The sequence below is a fragment of the Caretta caretta genome, chromosome 2 (assembly GCF_965140235.1).
Source record: "Caretta caretta isolate rCarCar2 chromosome 2, rCarCar1.hap1, whole genome shotgun sequence".
Taxonomy (NCBI): Eukaryota; Metazoa; Chordata; order Testudines; family Cheloniidae; genus Caretta; species Caretta caretta.
The window spans coordinates 197,257,947-197,282,478 of record NC_134207.1 but is presented as its reverse complement, the minus strand read 5'-3'; the positions used below and the strand labels follow the sequence as shown (position 1 = coordinate 197,282,478).

The 24,532-nt window shown below is 39.8% G+C and overlaps 1 protein-coding gene across 4 annotated transcripts in view; it reads right to left on the bottom strand.

Annotated features, from left to right (window-relative positions):
• The window catches only part of AZI2 (5-azacytidine induced 2), a 63,540-nt gene that overhangs the window by 8,210 nt on the left and 30,798 nt on the right, over nucleotides 1–24,532 (bottom strand). For all 4 annotated transcript variants that reach the window (XM_048838644.2, XM_048838643.2, XM_048838645.2 and 1 more), the window contains 4 exons: nucleotides 20,422–20,547; nucleotides 19,959–20,058; nucleotides 14,344–14,480; nucleotides 6,199–6,260 (listed from right to left, as the gene is read on the bottom strand). In XM_048838644.2, the coding sequence (XP_048694601.1) occupies nucleotides 6,199–6,260; nucleotides 14,344–14,480; nucleotides 19,959–20,058; nucleotides 20,422–20,547 (425 nt within the window). The remainder of the gene's footprint in view (nucleotides 1–6,198; nucleotides 6,261–14,343; nucleotides 14,481–19,958; nucleotides 20,059–20,421; nucleotides 20,548–24,532) is intronic.

Here is a 24,532-nt window from a genome sequence, read left to right as displayed (position 1 = left end):
TGGACAGGGAAAGGAGTGGGGACGGGGGAGGGGTGGGAAATGTGGTGGGCAGAACTGTTTTGTCCTCTAAATATTCTTGTTATTTAAGGCAGTTATTATCCATGACTTAAACAGGTAATCAGCAAGTCAAATTTTGCCAAGAAAGAATCAGAGAATGTCTAAGCAAAAATATATGATAAAGAGCTCTTTATTAATCTAAATTTAGCAGATTATTCAGTCTTCAGAGTATTTTTCTGATATTTAATAGATGCTTAAGAAGGTACACTTAGTGCCCCACTGTGAGCTGTAGCTCACAAAAGCTTATGCTAATACAGACTAACACTGCTGCTACTCTGAAACCTGTCATTATTTCAGAACATAATTCTATGAACCAGATTTTCAGAAATGCTTAGTACCCACAACTGTTTCTGTTTATGCAAGTACATGAAGACTATTTTCAGAGTGCTCAGTACCTTGCAGCTCCTATTGAAAACAATAAGAGCAGCTGAGAGCCAACCTGGTTTGAAAACCTATCCCTGTACTTTCAAATGAAATAATTAGATAGCATAATTCATGCTTTTACACATATTGAACAGCAACTGTATATCAACTACTGTTTTGAAAGACCTCCTGGAATATTTTAAAATATGCATGCACTGTTACCTTTGATATAGAGGCATTGGGCTACTACTGCTTTGACAGTCAACTGCTGGCCACAGAAAATCCACAGCTTTTTTTAAATTAAGAATCCTGCTCTAACAAAATCCTGGGATCACCACAAGTTGCTCAGAAAGGAAGCTACAGCATTAGTGTTTAAAACTTTCTTTCAGAACAGACTATGACCAGAAATACCACTTAACAGTAAATATACACCCAAGGCAAACTTTTTTCCCCAGAATTAATTGTATTATCATAGCATCTTGGAGTCCTTAGTCATGGACTGGGACCCCATTGTGCTATACAAGAATCCCCATTACACAGAATTTCTGAATCCACATTCAAAATTGCTTTATAGATGTGACAGCACAATAGTTTTCACTTCATTCCAGCTCTAAGATTTTTGGGTATCAGTGATATCAGTGGGTATGAAATGTTATCAACACATTTGCACTGAGGGCAAAAAAGTGTATCCTAAATCTGTGGATATCTGCTGCGGAATCTGTGTGACACCTGAAAACTCAAACTAACTAACCCAAGTAGTTTTTTTGTTTGGTTTGGTTTTTTTAAACAGAGGACAAATAATCGTATTTATGCTTCACTTATTCAGATGCTCTCAACTTTGAAAATGACTGGATCAATGCTCATTCTACCAAACAAGAACTATCCAGTATCCAAGTTACATAAAACTTAAAACCAGCTCCAGATCTGCCACAGACTAAGAGTAAAATGTTCAGAAGTGCCTAAACCCCATTTTCAAAAGTGATTTAAAAGCTTAAATCTCACTGAAAGTCAATGGGACTTATGAAGTGTCTATCACTTTTGAATATTTCACCTCATATGTACAATTTTCCTCCAGATGAGAATGTATGACATGGATCCTTGCATGTATTAGTTAACTATTTAAATTACTACAAACCTTTTCTTCATGGTTATTAAGTATTCTATATACCCAGATTGTAAATTGTAATTACAAAGTAACAGTGGCAGCTGTATTGATATACATAAACACACCTTTATTTTAATCTTCTCAGATCTGTTAATTATTTAGCACAGAGGTTCTCAAACTGGGGGTCGTGACCATTCAGCAGTTCACAAGGTTATTACATGGGGTGGGGGGAGTTGCAAGCGGTCAGCCTCCACCCCAAACACTGCTTGACCACCAGCATTTATAATACTGTTATATATATATAAAAAGTTTAACTTATAAGGAGGGGGGATTGAACTCAGAGGCTTGCGGAACAAGTGCTTGCTGTGAAAGTACAAACATTTGAGAACCACTGAGTTAGCATAAACACATCTGATCCACTCACTACACATACATCCCTCTACTGCAACATTTTAAGAAATATGTTTACTGCAAACATTTGTGAAATACTACAGCTTATTTTACTAAAATATTCCTCTCACCAATAAAATCATCCACCACTATACAATCCTTTTACAGATACTACTTGGAAAGCTCTTAGCACCAACATAACTGTTTAAGTCTTCAGGAAACTGGATTTGCAAAACAGATATATTACAATCATAGAGATTTTACAAGCAGTTGACAAGTGTGAAATAATTACTTCACAAAAAATGAGTTAAGGGCATATGCCCTCCCCCAGTAAACAATAAGGTTGTTTGCTATAGTAAATGTTTCACACAGGAACCTATCTAAGGGTGTGAAAAGACTGCTCTGTACAGTTCTGTACATTAATATGCATTACAAATAGTTAATTACAATATAAAACCACACTGTACATGTGCCAATTCCTGCGGAGGGCTGCTACCTGGAAGCTGCTTTTTAAAAAAAATTTACTCTACTAGACTGAAGAACAGATAACTACTTTATCTTGAGAACACTTGTGCTGTCAGACATGCAAGACTGACTATCCTGCTGCAATTGGAACTACAAGACAAAAAACAAACAACAACAAAATCTGTCTGCTGTGTGACAAAGGTGAGTAGCAGTAGTTCGGATATAGCCTGCCCTATATTATAGTCATAATAAAAATACTATTGAGTAAGTGAAAAGAACGCTGGTAACACTGCTCATTCTTTAAAACGTGTGTCCTTCTCAACTGGCAAACCAAGACAACGCAATATGATCTATGACAATTTCTTATTAGTAAGTACTATTCTCCCCTCTTGTGGAAAACTACGTAAGTACACAATTTGCCTATGTCAGGATGAGACGTACAAATAAGCTCACAAATTTATCGGTATAACCACTACATTCCTTTAAACCCAAATATTTTTTTTAAAGGGCATTTTCAGAAGTATTTTTCAACTCTCCCCCATATTGCACTCCCTGTAGTCAAGCAGGATAACAATGTATCAGATTACAATACACACATGATTACAGAGCAAAGATGTTTTGGGGCTATTCCAACAGGAAAAGCAGTTATTTGATTTGCCAACACTTTTCAAGAGGACTACTATGTGTTTTAGTCAAGTGAATAGAAGGAATAATTTGTAACATCTTCTTATTTCCTGTTTGTTGAAGGTAGGCAGCACAGCACAGACCAGTGGAAGCAAGGTTAGGCTGGGTCACTGCATTCTCCACTTCTGCTTCCATCTTCTATGATGTCAGCTTGAAGATTTGTCAGTGTTATACATTATTTGAGAAAAGGGTAAATTGCAGCTGGGAGCACATTCACAAACAGCTGTTTCTGCAGTACTGACAGAAAACCTTTGAGGTCTTCAAAAGCTCCAATACTACTAGCAGGACTCAACTCCTTCCTGTTAGCAGCTGAAAATTCCTTTTACCCTTCAAGCCTCTTCTAGTGTCTGTGAATATCTCTGGGAAGTTGGAGAAGAGTTAATAGGAAAGCCAGGAACTATTTTAGTTGATGTCTTATGCCCTTGTTATCTACAGGTTGCAATGCACTATGGAGGGGCAAGCCACAAAGGTCAGTTAAGCTTCAGCCAATGCAAACTCCAGTGGGCCTCATACTTAAGTGGAACAGGTCACCATCACTACATTGTGATCCATGAATTTTTGCTGGCTTCATCTCCTTCCTGGAATGATACAAGGTGTTCATCTTTTAAACCCTATATTACGTTGGAGTCTAGCTACCCAAGAACCTTCTACATACTTCGCTTGACTAGTGTTAAAAGATTTGAGAACTTCCAGATGTAAAACTCTGGCCTTAAGGGTGCTGCATGAGACTTATTTATTTTGCTCAAAAGTGTTTTACCTTTTGATAAAACTATGGAGATTAAGATCAAGTGGCAGGTTATGGTGGTTGATGGGGGTAGCTATTGTTGCTCCACAATATGCTCAGTTCTGGCTGATGTTTTCGTTTACATAACTTGCTTAGACAACAGTATTTTGCACATAATTGATATCACCACTAGAAGCATTTAGTTTACTCTTATCTCTGATCACAGATTCCTTTTCTCACCTTGATATCATTGTGGTTTTTCAGGTGTTGTTCACTATCCTTTTCAATGGCACTGAACAAGCAGCTAAGTTCTCTAGCATGCTCATCTCCTGTTTTGAATGCTCCTTTTCCAACCACTCCTTTTAAGGTTTCTGGTGGAGACTTTGCACCTTCCATAATAAAGCACCCCACAGCTGATTCCTTGATACTTTATTGTCTACCTTCACCACCACTTATATGTGGCTTCATGTAGTTATGGGTGTTGACTCATATTCCAATGTCATCTCACATCTGCTTGTCTTGAACGTCTTCTAACTACAACTGAATAAACCAAAAACTTAAGTACTTCTAGACAAAGCCCTAATCCCATTTTGTGACTCCACTATTATTCTCCTTAATTAAAAGGAAACATTGCTCCCAAGCCCAGAAATCTTGGCATCATCCCTGACACAAGACCTTTTCCCTCATCTCCAAGTCACTATTGCTATCTCCAGAATTTGTCTTTACTGCCATCTTGCCTCTACGGAATTCCTTTTTCTTGACTTGATCACATCTGTAACACTGTTGGCTTCCCTTGTCCTAGCATCTATGCCTATACATGGGGGAATTCTGCACCAAAAAATTAATTCTGCAACAAAAATATTTTAAAATGAAATTTGCAGAATTTGTCAAAACAACACAATATAATCACACCAGTTTCAATTATTTTTTGTCATTTATTTAAAAATACCTGTCAGCAAGTATGTCTAACAATACAGACAACAAAAGATTTAGGAAATGTTTTTTGAGAAACAGATTCCTTACTAGGCGTATTAATACAGAACTCTGAGTAATAATTCATTTAAAGTACAATACAGAACCGTATTGCCCACACTCCTCAGAAGCAGCGCAAAGGCTTGCGGGAGCCAGGGGTAACAGAGGAGCTAAGGGAGAGGGAAGTAATTGCTGGGAAGGAGCCTGGGTATGAACTTGGAGGGTTGTTGGGTATGGGTGTGAAAAGTATGGAACAGGGTTTTTTGTGGGGTGGGCAGTGGGGAAGGATTGTTAGAAAGCTTTCTGCATGAAGACCCTAGCTGACCCCTAGCCTCTCCCATTCAGTCAGGCACATCTGCCCCTGTCCTTATATGTCCCTGCATTCCCATGTGTCCTTGCGCCCTCTGTCCACATCTGTCCCTCCACCCCGACTCAGGCACATTCCCCACTCCTCTTCTGGATAAGCCCTTCACAAGCCTTTTATCTGATCACAGTCAAGGGCCTCACCCAGAACTTTTCCCAATCCTGGTGTCTCTCAGTCTAAGAAGACAGTCTTTTCTAGCAAGCTCTTCTTCTAGCCTACGCATCCAACCCTTCCTGGTCACATGCTTCCTCGAATCAGATGCTTCACCCGAGCACATCTCAGTCCTATGATTCAGAAGAAACCAGACAAAGGCAGAGCTGGGCCAACCGGCTTTAAAAGGGCCAACTCACTCCATGAGCGTGTTCCATGTTGGCTACTCAACAGTGTACAAAAAGGAATTGAAACTCCTGGTCACTAAACTTAAAAGGAATCCAGATATACTATTAAGATGTAGAAAGCAGAACCATACATCCCATCCTCCACAACATTTACCCTTGAAGCCACTACCAAAGCAAACTCAAAACACAATACACGTTTGCACAAAACTCCATAGACTTGCTACACTATCCCTCTCACATTATATTCTTATCCAATCCTCTACTTCCTCAAACCAACTTTTCATCTTGAATGTCTGTCTACTCAGTTTACTTTTGGGTGTTGGATCTCTAATTTGTACTAACCCACCTCTTTGAGACACATCCATTTCTCTTCCTGATTCTAGAGTGCTTTCATCCTTGACTGTAGTAAACTTTATTTATTTATTTTAACTGCCTATTAAACTTGTGTGATCTGGAAACAATCCAGAAGATTTAGACAGTGTCTTCTCTGTCTTAGAGTTCACATAAGTAGATTTAACTTTCATCCTAGTTTATCAACATGAATAAAAATAATAAATTGTATTAAATATTAAGTGCATGTGAGTTGATAACTATTTATATAGCAAGCTACCTTGGTTGAGTTAGCATATTATTCAAATAAGTTCATGCACAGAACCATCTGCCACACCAGCTCAATGCATCATTTCTAACTCAACACTAACAAAATGAAACATAGGAGAACCACAAATCTTCATACCTCTGAATATTTTCTTTTTGGAGGAGGTCTCCATTTAACAGATTTAATTCCTGACCCTGGTCCTGAAAAGAAAAAAAAAAAAGCAAGCAAACAGTTACTTCTATTTAGTGTCCAAGACCTTTGTAACAAAAATCTAATCTTCTGAGCATGTGGGTCTTCAGTTTCATTAGTTGATGTACATTGGGAAGGGAAGAAGAGATTGATGTGCCATTTTACAATAGAAAAATTTGTAAAAATTCACAAGTTTCCTACATAAATTGTGGCTACCTGAATTAATGTGTGAACGAGAAGATCAACTGTGTTGAGAAAATGAGTGAAATGCAACAATACTATCCCTGCACTTTCTGAAACATTCAGTTATGGGGTCTAGAGATTTTCTAGTAAGAAGGCTCACACAAAATGCTCATCTATACAGAAAAAGGCAAATCCGGGCCTCATTAACGTTATATCTGTGAGAACAAACCAACCACAAAATTGGTAACTAAATAGTCTGGGCTATACTTGCAGACACCACTTTTAAATATATCCAGCTTCCACAAGGCATGTAAACTCAAGCGTTTCAACCAGGCGATACTCCATCAGTTTTTGTAGATTAAAGTCAATGGGATTTGTACTCCCGTGTTACCTATGCACTTTGGAAAAATCCCACCTTTAGGTACCTAAGTATTGGTTTATCTTTGGACATCTAGATTTGAAAATTCTGGCTTCTGTATAAAAAGTTCACAATAACTAATTTTAAAAAGTCTAGAGGACTTTTTTCTATTAACACTGAAGCAATTTTGTTTTTGTGTGACAAATTTTTTAAAAATAAAATACATTTAAAATAAAATGTTGCAGAAGATAATGTACTTGCTGTAGTGTTTACAGTATCAGGGCCTTAATTTTTTAAGGAACTGTTTTTTGCTTATAGCATTTTTGTAAAAGTAGGATACCCTACTCACAATGGCATTAAAATCAGCATTTAAATTTTAGTTAATTATTAAATCTAATCTAGAATTAGAAGAGCAAAAAAATTTATATTAGATTCTGATAAACATGCTATCAATTATCACTGTGGCTTTAACTGGACCCACTATTATTAGCAAAAAGAAAAGGAGTACTTGTGGCACCTTAGAGACTAACCATGCTCAAATAAATTGGTTAGTCTCTAAGGTGCCACAAGTACGCCTTTTCTTTTTGCAAATACAGACTAACACGGCTGTTGCTCTGAAACCTGTCTATTATTAGCATAGCTTTTAGTTGATGCAGGATGAATATCCCATACACCTACCATGCAAAACTGAAACAAGAAAATCTAAATAAATACTAAAAATATAGAAAAGACAACCAGAATGTCACGATAGCAGCCATTTCTCTTTAATTCTAGGTTTTAAACTATGTTTGCTAAATTGGTCTTTGCCAGTTGAAATATTGAGAACGCTGTGGGATTTCTTAATACAATGTCATTTTCCTCTTCCTCCAAAGCTTTACTGCTCATGTGCAAGATATTCAGTTTCTGTGCTATAAAAACAGCTACTGTAAATTAGTGTACACTAGTTTAAAATCTTGTTCATATGTGCTTCCTATCTTGATCTGTTAGTGGATTTGAGGGGAAGAAGTAGTTTCTTGTATTTCTTCTTCAAGACAAGTTACTGTAACAATTATTGATTCAGAGTTTTGTGTAGATGGTGCACCGAACTTACCCCCTAAGTCTGTTGGATCTCCCAGCATGCATCACACAAGCAATAAATCCCCGTATGTGAACAGACATTATTCAAACTAAATATCTCCAAAATTTTTTGAGAACAAAACACTTGATTTTGTTTGCAATTTTTTAAATTCTTTAAAATTTATGAAGTTAGTCAGAAAAGGCACTTACAATAACTAGGTATAAACAAAAAACAAGAAGCACCTGCTAAGGAGAGGAAAGTTAATGGTGAATAAACACTCAATTCAAGATAATCGATTCCCTTTAGCACCATCTAGTGGACAAAATATATATCAGCATGTAGATACTGAAGAAATAAAACACTTTCAGTAAGAAGAGCTCAAACGCTCTTAAAACATTAAACCATGTCATATTTGCACAAAGGTGACTGATGACAGCAATCAGTTGATCAGGCTGCCCAACAAAGTCCCCAAAGACTGATAGCCAGTATTTATGGTGTGTATCTTAAAGATTAAGCATTCATTTTTTTGTTAACAGCTACGGCGAACTTAATAGTGTTAATAAATACTAGAAAAACAAAGAACTCACTCTACTCACAAAGATAGCATATCCTCTGTTTTAAGGAAAAAAGTCAAATCATTTCATCTGCCTCTTTGTTTTCCTTCTTTTTTAAAATTGTAGATGCATTTTAATTTAATATCTGCAGCATATAGCTGCATTTAGCAGATCAGTAGCTTAAATTTGAGAGCTCACTCATGACTGCAGTGTGCTACAAAATAGCGTCTTTATGAACAGGTATAAAAAACTGTGTGCAGAAGCAACCACATCCCTTCCACATGAGCTAAGTTTTAAAGACCAAGACAAAGAGTACCTTAATACACCTACAGCAAATGTTAAAAGTAATAATTAATAATTGTGTTCTCACAACACCAAAAGAAATCAGATTCTGGGCTCTGGTCTTAATTCTGGAGAAAAACCTCAAAGTGGTCTTTCAGCCCTCCTAAGAGGAAGGTATTAAGAGTATGAAAAATTGTTACAAGGAATTGAATGCTTCATCATACTTTCCTGATGAGATCAACTAAAGCTTCAGCGCCCTTTGGCTGTTTCTGGGATGGCCAGGCATAAAAACAAGGTCTAAATATTACCATTAGTTCCACAGATATTTCTAATACAGTCCTGTATAAAAAAAGATACTGGAAAGTCGTAGCTTTCAACCCAAGACCTAAAATGAGGCACAATACAGATGGAAGTTAAGGTGACGCAAACTTCTTTCCTTTAAGATGCACATGCTGCTTTCTCATTTCATTAACAGGACTGCATTTCTGGAGTCATCTTCAAGGAAAAGAACATTAAGATAACAGCAAGCCTGTACTGAAGATAATAGTTAAGAAATTATGCTTGCTGTCCCCCCCTTTGCTGGATGTGCACATGTCTGATATAAGTAGTTCAGAACAAGAAATTGGTCTTACTCCAAGAGAGTGTAAATATACAGAACTGTATAAAACAAACTTTTCAATAAATATAGTGCATTATGCACAAAAAACTACATTAAAAGAACATTCAAGGTTGCAAAAATCAAGCTCTCAAAAGTTAGGAAACAGCAGAATTAAGACTGCCTATGCAATCTTAATTCAGCCTCCTTATGCTTACGTGTCATGATACGGTCTTTAATTACATAATCACTTAGTATCTTTTCCACAGAGCCCCTGCCTGTGGATGACTATGGGTTGTATGGTGAAGGAGGCTGTTGTCTATGGGAACCCTGCCTCACAGAACTGGAAGCAGTACAGTGAATGAGGCAGGGGATTGCAGGAAGAGAAAAAACTGTCTCTTGGTTAAGGCAGTTGAATGCTGTCCTGGAGAAGTGGATTCTATCCTTGCCTTTGCCACAGAGTTCCTATGTAATGCTAGGAAAGTCACTTAAACCATCCTTTCCACAGGTGGCCACTAACTGTGTTCCTCATTTTTAGGGAGCCAAACTTGAGACTCCAGGGTCTGATTTGCTAAAGTGTGATGAACATGCACAACTGCAACCGAAGTTGATAGGAACAGTGCTTTGAATATATAAAATGCTAAATAACGTTAAGTACTTTGGAAAAAAATATCAGGCCCTTGGCATCTCAAATTAGAACCCCAAATTAGTGGAAAATTTTGACCTTACTTTGTCTCAACTTCCCACATGTGAACTAGAGATACCACCATCCCCTCACTATACAGGGATGTTGTGAAGATAAATTCATATTTGTGAAAAACTCAGATACAATAGTGATAAATACCATAGACCAGTGGTTTTCAAACTTTTTTTTTCTGGCGACCCAGTTGAAGAAAATCGATGCCCTCAAACCAATGGAGCTGGGTATGAGGGTTGGAGTGTAGGAACGGGCTCTAGGGTTTGGGGCAGGCTCAGGGCTGGGGACTGGGGTGCAGGTGCAGGCTTACCTCGGGCAGCTCCCGGTCAGCAGCGCAGCAGGGGTGCAGAGGCAGGCTTCTTGCCTGACCTGGCACCGCAGACAGTGCTGTGCCCCAGAAGCAGCCAGCAGCAGCTACAGCTCCTAGGCAGAGGTGTGCAAGTGGCTCCATGTGGCCCTTGCCCTTAGGCACCCCCTCCCCCGCCCCGCAGTTCCCATTGGCTGGGAGACTGTGCTCGGGGTGGGGGCAGCATGCAGAGCCCCGTGGCTCCCCCCCACCTAGGAGCCAGACCTACTGCTGTCCACTTCTGGGGCACAGCATGGTGTCAGAACAGGTAGGGACTAGCCTGCCTTAGCTGGGCAACACCGCCTACGGGACTTTTAACGGCCCGGTCGGCTGTGCTGACCAGAGCTGCTGCAAACCAGCGCCTTACATTCCGCAATGTATTACTGGATCGCGACCTGCAGTTTTAAAACCACCGCCATAGACAAGCCCTTAAGGAAATTAATAATTCTGTCTTCAGAGCAGAGTTTGAATGGTGTGCAGTAAAACTGGGTATAGGGTCATGCAATAAAGTATTTTACTTCCTTAACCATGAGGCTGTCCTTTCTCTTCCTGCAACCCCTGCCTCATACACTATATACTTGCAAATTCTGTGAAGCAGGGGTCCTACAGACAACAGCTTCTTTTACTGCACCGCTTTGATTCATCCACAGAGCAGCTACATTCTGTGTACTAAATGAAGCAGGGGTCCTGTGGGGGGGCAGGAGGGAAGGTAAAGCATCTTGTAATTAAGGACTATCGTAATTCATACATAGAAGGGGCCAAATTAAGGCTGCACAAGCAATCTTAATTCTGGCATTTCCTAACTTTTTGAGCGCTTAACTTTGCAACCTTAATAAAGTTCTTAAAGTAGTTTGAGTTTGTCACTTGGGTTGTTAAAATAGCAAATGAAAAGACATTCTATTTTGTGGCATCATATTAACATCTACATGATTCATCAGCAGGGTTGGAACCTTTAGATTCACTGCACAGCCTCTGCCTCAAACTATCACAGTAACTGATAGCAGTAATAAGTCGACAACCTCTCTGGACCAGCACTAGATGGGGATGAAACACGCATTTTGCCAGTGGATTTCACAGATGATATTTGCCAACAGAAGAGCAGAGAAATGATAAAAATCCTGGGTTTCTTTCCAGGCTCTGGAGAGGAGCAGGCTCTAGTAGGCAGACTTCTGCCAGGTCCCCCAACCATAAAACCTTCTGACCCATCTTCTCCCTCTCTCTTTCCCATTTCTGGCTCTTTGTCCCAGTCCCATTTTCCTTGAATACCGTGTCCCAGTCTCCACTATTCTAGCTTCTAATCTCAATCCCAATCTCCTTGCACTGCCAGTCCCAGTTCCCCCCCATCCCAGCTCCTCATTCAATCTGTCTCCCTCCACTGGTTCCCAGTCTCAGTCTCCTCATCCATTCTCAGTCTCCCACAATAGCCTCCCTATCTCCATGTCCTAGTCTCTCCCCTTCCCTGGCTTCTTGTTCCAGTCTCTTTGCCCAGAGAGTCCCAATCTCCCCCCTCATTACCAGTGCCTCATTCAATTCCAGTGTTCCTCCCTCCTCATGCCAACTGTATCCCACTTCACACACCTCATTTCCCTCATCAGCCTCTAGTCTCAATTTCACCAGACTCCTTTTCCCAATTTGCCCCTTTCCTGCCCCCTTGGTCCAGTGTTTGTCCCCTCTGCATAAGAATCAGGTGGTTTCCTACTTCAGTCTGCATACATGCCAAAAAGGGTAATTGAGAACACAGGAGAAACAGGCTCCTGGTCTCAGAGTTCAAGAGGCCGAGAGCATGTGGGTGCAGCTACCTTAAGGAAAGTCTAGCTTTACCCCTTTAGCTCTGGGTTGATGCATGCTCAGCAGTTCTGAGGGAACGGTGCACACACAGTCAGCACCAGGAGCTGAGAGACACTCAGGCATGCCCAGTGCAATCAGAATCTTTGGGAATTTTGCTGCTAATAAATCTTCAGAAGTTTCCGACAGGTTCAGTCACAGAGACCACCTTGGGACAGTCACCTGATGTGCTGAAGTTACCTCTGAGCCAGTTTTCCCTGCCAGCTTGGGACTCCAGAACCCTGCCTTGTTGGGCCAGACATGCTAGCCTGCTGCAACACAGACTCAGGTCTGGTCCACACCCCTAAAGCTGCAGACTTTAATCAAAAACCGCTCAGCAGGTCAACTATCTCCAGCACCCAGACACCCAGTTAACAATGGGATCCAAACCCCAAATAAATCATTTTATTTTGTATAAAGCCTATACAGGGTAAACTCATAAATTGTCCACCCTCTATAACACTGATAGAGAGATATGCACAGCTGTTTGCTTTCCCAGGTATTAATCACTTACTCTGGGTTTACTAATAATAAAATCACTTTTAAGTATAAAAAGTAGGATTTAAGTGGTTCCAAGTAATAACAGACAGAGCAAAGTAAGTCACAAAGCAAAATAAAGCAAAAATATGCAAGTCTAAGCCTAATATGTTAAGAAACTGTTTTCAAGTAAAATCTCACCCTCAGATGTTCCAATAAGCTGCTTTCACAGACTAGACTCCCTCCTAGTCTGGGCCCAATCCTTTCCCCTGGTACAGTCCTTGATAGTTCCAGCAGACATTTTAGGTGGAAAGCAGGGGTGCTCTCATGACTGGCCACCCCCTTGGTTCTGTTCCACCCCCTTTTATAGTTTTAGCACAAGGTGGGAATCTTTTGTCTCTCTAGGTCCCCACCCCTCCTTCTAAATGGAAGAGGACCAGATTTAAGATGGATTCCAGTATCATGTGACATGGTCACATGTGCTGTGAGACCTCATTCTTCATTGCCCACAGGAAGGCTTGCAGGTAAATAAACCCATTCACAACCAATTGTCCTAGTCAATGGGAGCCATCAAGATTCTAAGCCACCATTAATGGCCCACACTTTGCATAATTACAAAAGGACCTCAGAGTTATACTTCATATTTCTAGCTTCAGATACAAGAAAGATACATGCATACAAATAGGATGAACACACTTAGAAGATTATAAGCTTTGTAATACCTTAAAAGAGGCCTTTTGCCTAAAGCAGAGTTTCTCAAACTGAGAGTTGGGACCCCTCAGGGGTTATTACATTGGGGTGGGAGGGTGTCATGAACTGTCAGCCTCCACCCTAAACCCTGCTTTGCACCCAACATTTCTAATGGTGTTAAATATATTTTTAAAAGTGTTTTTAATTTATAGGGGGGGGGGGTCCGCACTCAAACTTGCTTGGTGAAAGGGGTCACCAGTACAAAAGTTTGAGAACTACTGGCCTAAAGCATATTCTAGTTACATTATAGTCACATTTATACGCATATTTTCATAAAGCATATGGAGTGCAACATCACAGTCTCTACGAGCAAGTGCAAACTGCAATATTTCAAAGGCTCTGAAGCTTATTTGGGTGGATTTTTATAGGAACAGCACAACACATCCCCGATACAAGGCCACTGCTCTGCCAAGTTTCAAGTCCTTACATTAAGCATGTGGATGATAGAAATGTTCAAATAAAAGTCATCAGTTTTTGTGTTTTGTTTTAAAGATGGGGAAAAAACATTCTTCTCTAGCTTTGTCGTCTGAAACAACTGACCTGTACTGGATGAAGTTTCAAAAAAAAAAAAAAAAAAAAAAAAAAAAAAAGCCCGCAACCTGAGGCAGATACTGGGCGTGGAAAATTTCAGCTCATATGATTGAGGTTTGTCAAAATTATAAGCAACTAAAACAGGATCTTATAATCAGGTTTTGGGCAACCTTAACAACTGGCAGTCCTACCAGCCCTGCACATAATTGAGTATTATTTACAAGAGATAAATAATTTCATGGGAAGAGAATTAGTTTTACTATGAAGAAAAAGGTTTTCATTTTTCAGTTATATATAATGTAAATATGCAACTCTTTCATATATAATTTTTTTTTCTTCATGTGAACAAAAGAATTGGGGTAAATGTCAAAGTTCAATATTATATATTCATTTTAATTTCACAAGTCTATTAATGTTTCAATTCCATAATTCAACAGTACCTTCTGCAGTTCTTTTCTGAGACCGTTGCATTCTTTTTTCAGCTTTTCTAGTTCCTGTTCCAGACTGTGCACTTTCAGGTCACTATTCAGCTTCTCTATTTCCCAGCTAGATGGAGTAGAGTTTAGATTCCTCATCACTACAAAAAGATAAGCAACAGACTGATTTCCACTCCCATTATAAGGTTTCAGAGTTAGACATCATGTCATGGCTCATGATGAGTATCTGTACCAGACAAAATAAAAAGGACTCAGATTCAGTTTGTTTTAATCAATAAAGTTAATTTAAAAATATTTAGTATCACTATTTTTAATAAAGCAAGACATTGTCAAATATATGTAATATGGAGTTACTTACCATCCAATATTTCAGATCTCCTTTCCTAAGCACTTTTTTTTTTTTTTTAAAAACTAGTCTTCCTTGTACAAAGATCACATTCAGGAAGTGAAAGCAATAGGTTTCCCAATGGTTATTTATCAAGAGAGCTGACAGAAACTTGTTGACAGAGGAAAACTCAAAAAATAGATTGTCCCTTTAATGAACATAGCCCTGTTTTTCTTTTACGTAAGTTCTACAAAGCATATCGTAAAATGCCTCAATACAAAAACAGGATTGAAGGAAGGGGAAAAAAAAACACCACACCACAAAAACCTGAAAACAGATTTAATACTGGGAAGTGATCAGATCCAGATGTAGAGCTACTCAAGCTGATGCATGCCCAACTTGCATGCATAGTAAAATATTGCTCCTTTTTCTCAAGCTAGGTTTACTAGAAGTTTTTCCTAATTATGCCTAACAGGAAGTTTCAAATAGAAGTGCACAATAAACTACCATGCAATAAGGTTAGCTAAAGAACCCTGAGTCATAGTTGCCTCTTATTTAGAAAAAAAAGCAAACAAATATCCAGAGGTGGCCTAGACATACAAATAAGACTAATATGTAAGGCTTTTTTATCCCAAGTAGAGATCATCCTAATATCAATGTAGGAGGTGGGGAAAAAAAAAAGTTTTCCATAGCATACAGGCTCTCACTGCAAGATTAGCTATCTGAATAAGTTAACACTGATCCAAACTCAAGATAAATTGAATGATTTAGTTTTTAAATGAATTATCATACAGCGTATGTGATAGGATGTTCACTGCACACCAGTCCAAAAGGGGTTAAGGCAGGCTAGATGGGCCAATTAGCTACAGTAGGTTGCTCCTGAGGGGGAGACAGGGATCAACGATGCTTAATTAAGGATGAAGTTCACCCAGGCAAGAACAGACAGGGCTTCAGAAGCAGAAACCAGGAGAAGGCTGCAGTGGGAAGCAGTCTGCGGTCACTCCCTGATAAGAGAGAGGTGTGTTGGAGATGATAGGGTCTGGCAAGAGGAGGCCTGGGAATGGAGGAAGCTCAGACAGGTGGTAAACCCAGAGGTGCCAGAGGATAGTAGGTCAGAGTCCAGGGAAGTAGGAAACAGATCTGGGGGTACGCAGACCATAATTGTGGACCCTTATCAAGTCCCTGGGATGGAACCCAGAGTAGATGGTGGACCCAGGTTCCCCTTCCAGCCACTGTGCAAGTGGCACTGTGTATGGACGGAGAATGGAGTACTGCCCACAATGGCAGAGGGACAGCTAGTCCTGAGAGACTGACATATCCTGGAAGGGAAGGACTATAGTGACTTGTCTGCAGGGCCAAGTCACAAAAGTACCTAACAACTACGTAGAGTCCTGAAGGGTCAATGGGCTGAGCCACTGCAAGAGGGAGCATCCGTCCGGTCAGTGGCGAGCTACTCCCCAGATGAGCCACAAGGAGTGAACCCTGTTACAGTGCAATATAAAAATAATCCACATTGAGACCCATTCTACACTTGAAACACTGACTGACATAGCTATGGCACTCAGGGGTGTGAAAAATCCACACCCCTGTGTGCAATAGCTATGGCTACCTAACCCCCAGTGTAGCTGCAGCTAGGTCAATAGAAGAATACCTCCCTCAACCTTGCTACCATTAGTCAGGGAGGTGGTGTTTCTGTAGCAATAGAAAAACCCCTCCTGTTGTTGTAGGTGGTGTCTTTATTCTGGGGTTATGCCAGCATAGTTATGGCACCGTAGCTATGCTGCTATAGTCCCCATAAATATAGATATGGCTTTCGTAAACATCTCTCTTAGGGAATTATAGTTGAAATCCCATCCTAAGCACCACTTAAAAAAAATACTCCAAAATGTTTTTGATTCCCCATAGAAGGGAGCATGATTCAAATATGGAAGAATGGAGCATTCCCTCATTTCATATATATATATGCCATTTGTACTTTGATATACAGTAGAACCTCAAAGATACAAACACCAAAGTTACAGATTGACCAGTCAACCAGACACCATATGAAACTGAAAGTAACCAATCAGGTAGCAGCAGAGGAGCCCCCCCCCCCCCCAAAAAAAACCAACCAGTACTGTGACTTTATTGCATCTTAGAGGTAGGCACATCTGGGCTGCCTGTACCCACCCTACCCCCACACGCAGGGTAGCCACTTACAGTTAGCTAGGAGGTGAAGACACTGGGACTGCCAGCCCAAGGCAGCCAGAATCAGCAGAATAGGAGCAGGGTTGGGGATCTGCGCAGCTTTCACCCCTCCCATCCCTGGCCGGGAGGGGGAGGCACTGTTTTCACACACACACACACACACACACCCTCCACCCCTGCCGGGAGGTGGACAAGCTTGCATACTCATGCCAGGGGCTGAGTAGGGAGCTCAGCTGTTTACGAAGCCTGGCCTGGAGTGTCAGCTGCTGGACCTGGAGCCCGAACTGCGCTTTGTTGAGAGTTACGGACAGCCTCCATTCTTGAGGTGTTCTTAATTCTGAAGTTCTACCGTAAGCCTTTCAAATGTTTGAACAGGATACATCTTTCTATATCGCCAACTTCTCATCCACTCAGCCCTTTTCTTCCTTTCTTCCATGGACATGGTTGTTTCTCTCCAAGCATTGCTCTCCTCCACCTTTATGTCTTTTGCCCCTCTTTCACATCAAAGTCCAGCCTGGCAAGGCTTACCCCCAACATCCACCTCCTCCACTCCTGCTGCAAACCATGTCTGGAATAAATCCCATCACCAGGTTGACTTCCTCCTGTACAAATTCAATCTCTCCTTTTAGTTCTCCCATATTCCTAACGAAACAACTCTACCTCTCCAACTTAACTGAATCCCATGCCCACATTCTCAGATAGCTTTGACTCACTCCTCAAATCCTTCCTTCCACCAGCCTCCACTTCTTCCTCTGCACAGGATCTCACAAATTTCTTTCAAGAGAAAACTGACAAAATATAATGTAGCCTTTCCCCTCCCCTTCGCCTCCTACAGCTCTCTACTTCAGCAGTCAAATGCAGAAGATTCTCATCTTCTCTCCTCTAACCCAACCACTTCCCCCAGTGACCCTCTCCCTTCTGCTCTTATCCCCTCCTATACTCTTCTCAACTTCTTCTGGCTCTTTCCCCTCATAATACAAGCACACATTTGTCCCTCCAACCTTAAAAATCCCACCTTTGACTCCACTTGCCTCTCCAACTACCACTATGTTTTACCACTGCTGTCTGGAATTCCTCTCCTCCAATTCCATCCTAGACTTTCTCCAATCCAGCTTTCAACCCTTTACGCTTCTACCCCACTCCCCTGAAACCAACATCTCTAATATCCTCTTCCTTGCCAAGTCTCAGAAGCAGCACTCCATCCTCATTCTCTTTGACCTGTGAGTGCCTTTGATACCATTGACCATGCTCTTCTTGAAATCTTGCCCTCCTTTAGCTTCTGTGAGGTTGTCCTCTCCTGGTCTCTTCCTATCTCTCTAATTGTTCCTTCAGTGGATCCTCCTCATCCATCCACCAACACTTTGTGGGGGTTCCACAGGGCTCTGTCCTTGGTCTCCCTTCTCCACCTTATCTTTAGGGTAATCTCATCCACCAACACAAATTCAACTACCATCTCTATGCAGACGATTCACAGATTTACCTCTATTCCAGACCTGCCTCCTTGTTATCAAAATAAAAATCTTGGCCTGAAATCTCGTTGTGGAGGTCTAACCATCAGCTCAAGCTCAGCAAGACTAAAACATAGGTTAGTCTCTCCAATCCCCACATAAAAAAGCAGACTCCCTGCTACCTCCTTTCTTGATCATTCAGGACAACACTATCACCATTCAGGCCTGAACTTGGAAGTCATCTTTGACTCTGACCCATCTCCAGATCTTCATATCCAGGCTATGTGTAAGTCTTGCTAATTCTTTCTGCATAACATCTCTAAGTTATGGCCTTTCATACTGACCCACTCAGCTGAAACTCATCTTGTCTTGATTATTGCAACAATCTTTTCTCTGGCCTTGACAAATGCAATCTTGTCTCAATCCGTATAGAATGCTGCTACATAGATCATTTTCCAAGACCATCACTCTGACCAGGTCTCCGCTCTCTTTGATTCCTCCACTGGTTTCCCTTCTGTACTGCACCAAACCTAAGACACTTGTCTTCACTGTCAAGATCCTTCACAATCTATCCTCACCCAACCTTTCCTCTGTCATTCAGTACCAAGAGGTCGAGTCCAGCCTTCGATCGGCCCAGGAGGTTAGCCTCCAATCACGTACTTGCTGCAAAATTTAACAATCTACTTGTTAAATTTTGCAGCAAGTACCTTCCTGCTTTCTCCCATGCTGCGGAGAAACTCCCCACAAACATGCGCAAGGTTACCTCATTATCCTCTTTCATATCTCTTCTTAAATCTCTCCTTTGCCATTATGTCTATTAAAAACTAAACAGTTATGCAGTATTTATCTGCCACTGATTTGTTAAACCTAATGTTTTTTTATTCTTTGTAAATAAGTTAGAACAATGGAGGAGGTGAAAAAAAAAGTTTGTCAGCCTCAACTCTTTCACACAAATGACTTACAGTACAACAATCCAATATGAAAATAAACTGATGACCATGTACAGAGACACAAGATGCTAACCCAAAGTTCCTCCACTATTATAGTGCACTGCAATCTAACACATCAAGCCACCACTATGGAGTGTTTAAGCTCTGAAGAGTCTGCATTGCATATGCTGAGGCACTTAGTTACAGTTTTCAGAGTAGCAGCCGTGTTTTTCTTTTTGCGGATACAGACTAAGGAGTATTTGTGGCACCTTAGAGACTAACAAATTTATCTGAGCACAAGCTTTCGTGAGCTACAGCATCCGATGAAGTGAGCTGTAGCTCACGAAAGCTCATGCTCAAATAAATTGGTTAGTCTCTAAGGTGCCACAAGTCCTCCTTTTCTTTTTAGTTCCAGTTGTATGCTAAGACATTGGGCTTGTCTACACAGTGTGTCAGCCTGCACTACAGCACTAAATTCTAGTGCTCATTAGTGTGCTGCACACTAACTGGCCCAACGTGGATCCTGATGGTGTGCATTAAAAGTTCCCTAGTGCATGTTAATGTAGTTTCAAATGGGACGACATTAATACGCACTAGGAAACATTTACCGCATGCCAGCAGGATCCACACCAGACAGTGAGGAACAATCCTGTGCACACTAGAATTTATACCTCTCTGCTGCTGGCTAAAATACCGTGTAGGCAAGCAAATAGTGACAAAACTGAATACCTTGTTGAGTTTCCACTTCAGTTCTCAGTTGTAGGAGTTCCACTTCTTTAGACTGCAACTGCTCACTCAAGATTTTCAAGGACTCTGTATTCTCTTTTATCTAGTTTAAGAAAAAATTTGTCAGGAAACTTTCTGCAGTTTGCTAGTTATAATGATAACTCTTATTTACAACACTATATTTAAAGTTCCTGCATTCTTTTGGTGATTAGCCGCAATATTAAACTAGATCATCAGTAACGATGGCCCTCAGCTAGAGGCATTGTTTAAGAACTTTATCTTATTCCTATCCAAAACACCATCAAAATGTATTTAATACATATGTTCACTTGTTTAGATTTTTAAAGCAATACAGGTCTTTAGTGAGTAAAATAAATTCAAGAACTCCCTCTTTATTATAAATTTACTCTATAATATACTTGCATGATGTGCACCTGTTTTTGCATAATGAATTAAATGGACATACCGTTTTATCCAGTTTGCCTTTCAGATTATCTCTGTCGATGCAGGCCTCTCGATAGGCTTGATAGGCCTTGTTTACTTGCTCACGTCCAACTGAGCTGGTTTCTTCTTCCGAACGGGAGCCAAGGAGCTGTGTTTAGTAGGCGAAAGAAATAATCCTCACCTTTTATATTCGAAATAGTTTTTAAACAGTCAGTGTTGTCTGCTTATCAAATTATTGATATTTTACAGCCAGCAACTGTAAACTTAGTTTTCCAGAATATGAAACTGCCATTAATTCATGTCAACACATGTACATTTATATGCACTGAAATTTTAAGAGAGCAATAATAAAAATTAACTTTGACTTCTGCAGTCTATTCCTAGTCAACACTACCGATGGAAGGAAGAAAAAGAAAAAATGAACATGCGCAAGTCTGAATCCCCACTCTGGAGCATGGTCTTGAATTCAGCTCTCCCCACTTCTCCTGGATGAGCATCCTAACCACCAGGCAATTGGCTATTATAGGATGGGTTGCTCTCAGTCTCTCCTGTTGTGAATCCACATCTCCTTGCACCTCGATGAGCGAATTAATCACCAAGAGAGAGTCATTCACCCTCTTGCTTCAGCCCAAAGAATATTTAAGTATTTATAAACAATGGAACAGCTTCAACAGGAAAGACTGAGAGTAACCCACCCCACATTAGCCCACTGCCTGGGGGTTAGGAGGTTTACCTGGCTGGGGGGTGGCAGAGTTGAGTTCAGTTCAAGTATCTGCTCTAGAGTGGGATTCAAGCATGGGTCTCCCACATCTCAGGCAACTGCCCTAATCACTGGGCTAACGGTTATAAAAGAGGATGGCTGGACAGACTCAGACACACACTGCTGGCCCCAAACAAATTTTTCCAATTTGCTGACAAATTACAAATCTTTTCAGAAACAAAAAGTGAGTATTTTTTCTGATTTTTTTTGTTTTCAAACTAAAAAAAGAAAAATCATTTGCCCAGTTCTAGTTATATGAGCCATAACGTCTTTACAGTATAAATTAGACAAAATGAAGTTCAGTAAACACCAATTGGATGCCTTACACAAGGACTTCATTGCTTTATCTTTTACTCACATGTACAACCCAATGCTTAATCCCTTCATATCTTACATTTTTAATGACTTGTAAGCCACCTCTTCTGGTCAAATAGTACTTCAAAAACTGTTAATGCAAATGCCTAAAACTAGGTTGTGAGCATGCATTTAGTTTCACAATCCTACCTTAAGCATATCCAGCTGATTTTCGTGTGTGTGCGTGCACGCATGTGCACGTACACAAGAAGCCCAAGCAGAGTTAATCTATTCTATAACATACAGAAGAGGCTGCTGTGGAGGCAAGAGACAAAGCACTTCAGGGGGCAGTAGCCTCTTCTGCAAATGCAGAGAGAATATTTTCTCCATTTCAGTTTATTCAACTAGTTTGGCTCAAATGACAAGTTCATTCTATGTTTAAAAAAATGGGAGTCGAAACCAAGATTTCCTACTTTCTCTTCTATCAATTTATTAATAAAAAACTAGCTAAAAGGATGAAATCAACTAATTCTAAAATCTTCAAGGACATTGTGACCAGAAATAATCAGTTCAAGTCAGTAACTACAGATAATATTGCCTTTGTTTAATAAATCACTTAGTTTTAAATGCAGAACATGTATCTAGTGCATTAAAGTAATTTAATTTAATTAAAATAAATTTAAAATGCTGTTTCTATGCAATTTAATTGAATTTCCATTTAAGTAGAGCCTAACACAAATCATAAGTAAAAAATGAAGGATGATCTAGTAAATGAACACATCATTCACCATTATCTGATAAAAATGTAAAAATTAAGAATTTGTAGCACTTAACTCACAACTCACATTTATTCAATTACACTCTATCTATACACCTTTATTTAGGTATCCTCCTGCTTAGCAAGAAGCACCAAGTTTAGTGTAAATGTGATATTTGGTGGATAACCATTAAAATACGTTGATTTGCGACTAGTGAATATCAAATCATAATTAAAATCAGTGATTTAAATCAATCTACCTTGCCTCCCTATAATGAATCAGCACCACTATGGCTACCTTGTCAGTTTGACAGTGGACTCAGGTGGTACACACAATATTTAACATGACAGAGCTATTGGTACCTTCTAATATACGTGGACAAGACTGCATGCCCACAATGGCTGGCACCCAGGTACTATAATTAAAAAAAAACAAAACCCAAAATCAGTGAATTAGGTATGCATGTGCACTCAAGATTAAACTGTGAATATGGATAGTTTTGATCCTGCAGGTTGCTAGGTAGATGCAGAACTTGCTCGAAGTGGAATTGTGCACGCATGCACACATACTAAAGAAATGCCCAGCACCTCACAGAAAACAGTTATACATACACTGTTATATCATGTTTTCAGAGTTGCACATGGGCTTAGTGCCTTTAAAACCCTTTTATGAACAATCAAGTCTGTTTTTGAAAATGTAGCGTTTTATGGATTATTACAATAGTTTGTTTCATGAAAAGTGATGGCACACAAGATAAAAGAAAAGGAGGACTTGTGGCACCTTAGAGACTAACAAATTTGAGCATAAGCTTTCGTGAGCTACAGCTTTATCGAATGCATTCAGTAGCTCATGAAAGCTTATGCTCAAATAAATGTGTTAGTCTCTAAGGTGCCACAAGTCCTCCTTTTCTTTTTGCAGATACAGACTGACACGGCTGCTACTCTGACACAAAAGATAGCGATGCATAGTTCTGAATGTTTCTAACCTTAAATGTTTTCTAAGTTTCACTAGCATCCCCACAGTGCCGTACAACAGGAAATGGTGACAACATATAGAATACAGATGGCACTGTTGTAGCCAGCGTCGCAAGATATTTATGTGCCAGATATGCTAAACATTCATGTGCCCCTTCATGCTTCGGACCCCTTTCCAGAGGACATGCTTCCATGCTGATTGAGGATGCTCATTTAAAATAAAATAAAATAAAATAAAATAAATAAATTAAATTTGTGACTAAACTCCTTGGGGGAGAACTGTATGTCTCCTACTCTGTTTTACTCACATTCTGCCATATATTTCATATTATAGCAGTCTCAGATGATGACCCAGCCCATGTTGTTCTTTTTAAGAACACTTCCGCTGCAGATTCGACAAAACACAAAGAAGGTACTAACATGAGATTTCTAAAGATAGCTACATCACTCAACCCAATGTTTAAGCATCTGAAGTGCCTTCCAAAATCTGAGAGGGATGAGGTGTAGAGCATGCTTTCAGAAGTCTTAAAAGAGCAACACTGATGCGGAAACTATAGAACCCGAACAACAAAACAAAAACAAAAAAAATCAACTGTCTGCTGGTGACATCTGACTGACTCAGATAATGAAAATGAACATGCATCGGTCTGCACTGCTTTGGATGGTTATCGAGCAGAACCCATTATCAGCATGGACTCATGTCCTCAAATGATGGTTGAAGCATGAAAGGACATACAACTCTCAAGTGCATCTGGCACATAAATATCTTGTGATGCCAGCTACAACAGTGCCATGCAAAGGCCTGTTCTCACTTTCAGGTGATATTGTAAACAATAAGTGGGCAACATTATCTCCTGCAAATGTAAAACTTGTTTGTCTGAGCAACTGGCTGAACAAGCAGTAGGACTGAGTGGACTTGTAGGCTCTAAAGTTTTACAGTGTTTTATTTTTAAATGCAGCGTTTTTTGGGTACACAATTCTACATTTGTAAGTTCAACTTTCATGATAAAGAGATTGCTCTACAGTACTTGTATTAGGTGAATTGAAAAATATTGTCTGTTTTTTACAGTGCAAATCAAAAATAATCAAAAATATTAAGTGAGCACTGTACACTTTGTATTCTGTTGCAAGTGAAATCAATATATTTGAAAATGTAGAAAACATCCAAAACTATTTAAATAAATGGTATTCTATTATTGTTTAATCACACAATTAATCACATGATTAATTTTTTTAATCATTTGACAGTCCTATTTTTTAATATAAAACTTTTCTTATACAGTCAGCACATTTAAAGGTAGTTTTATTTGACCAAAAAAAAAAAAAAAATTAAATATCCTGTTTTGT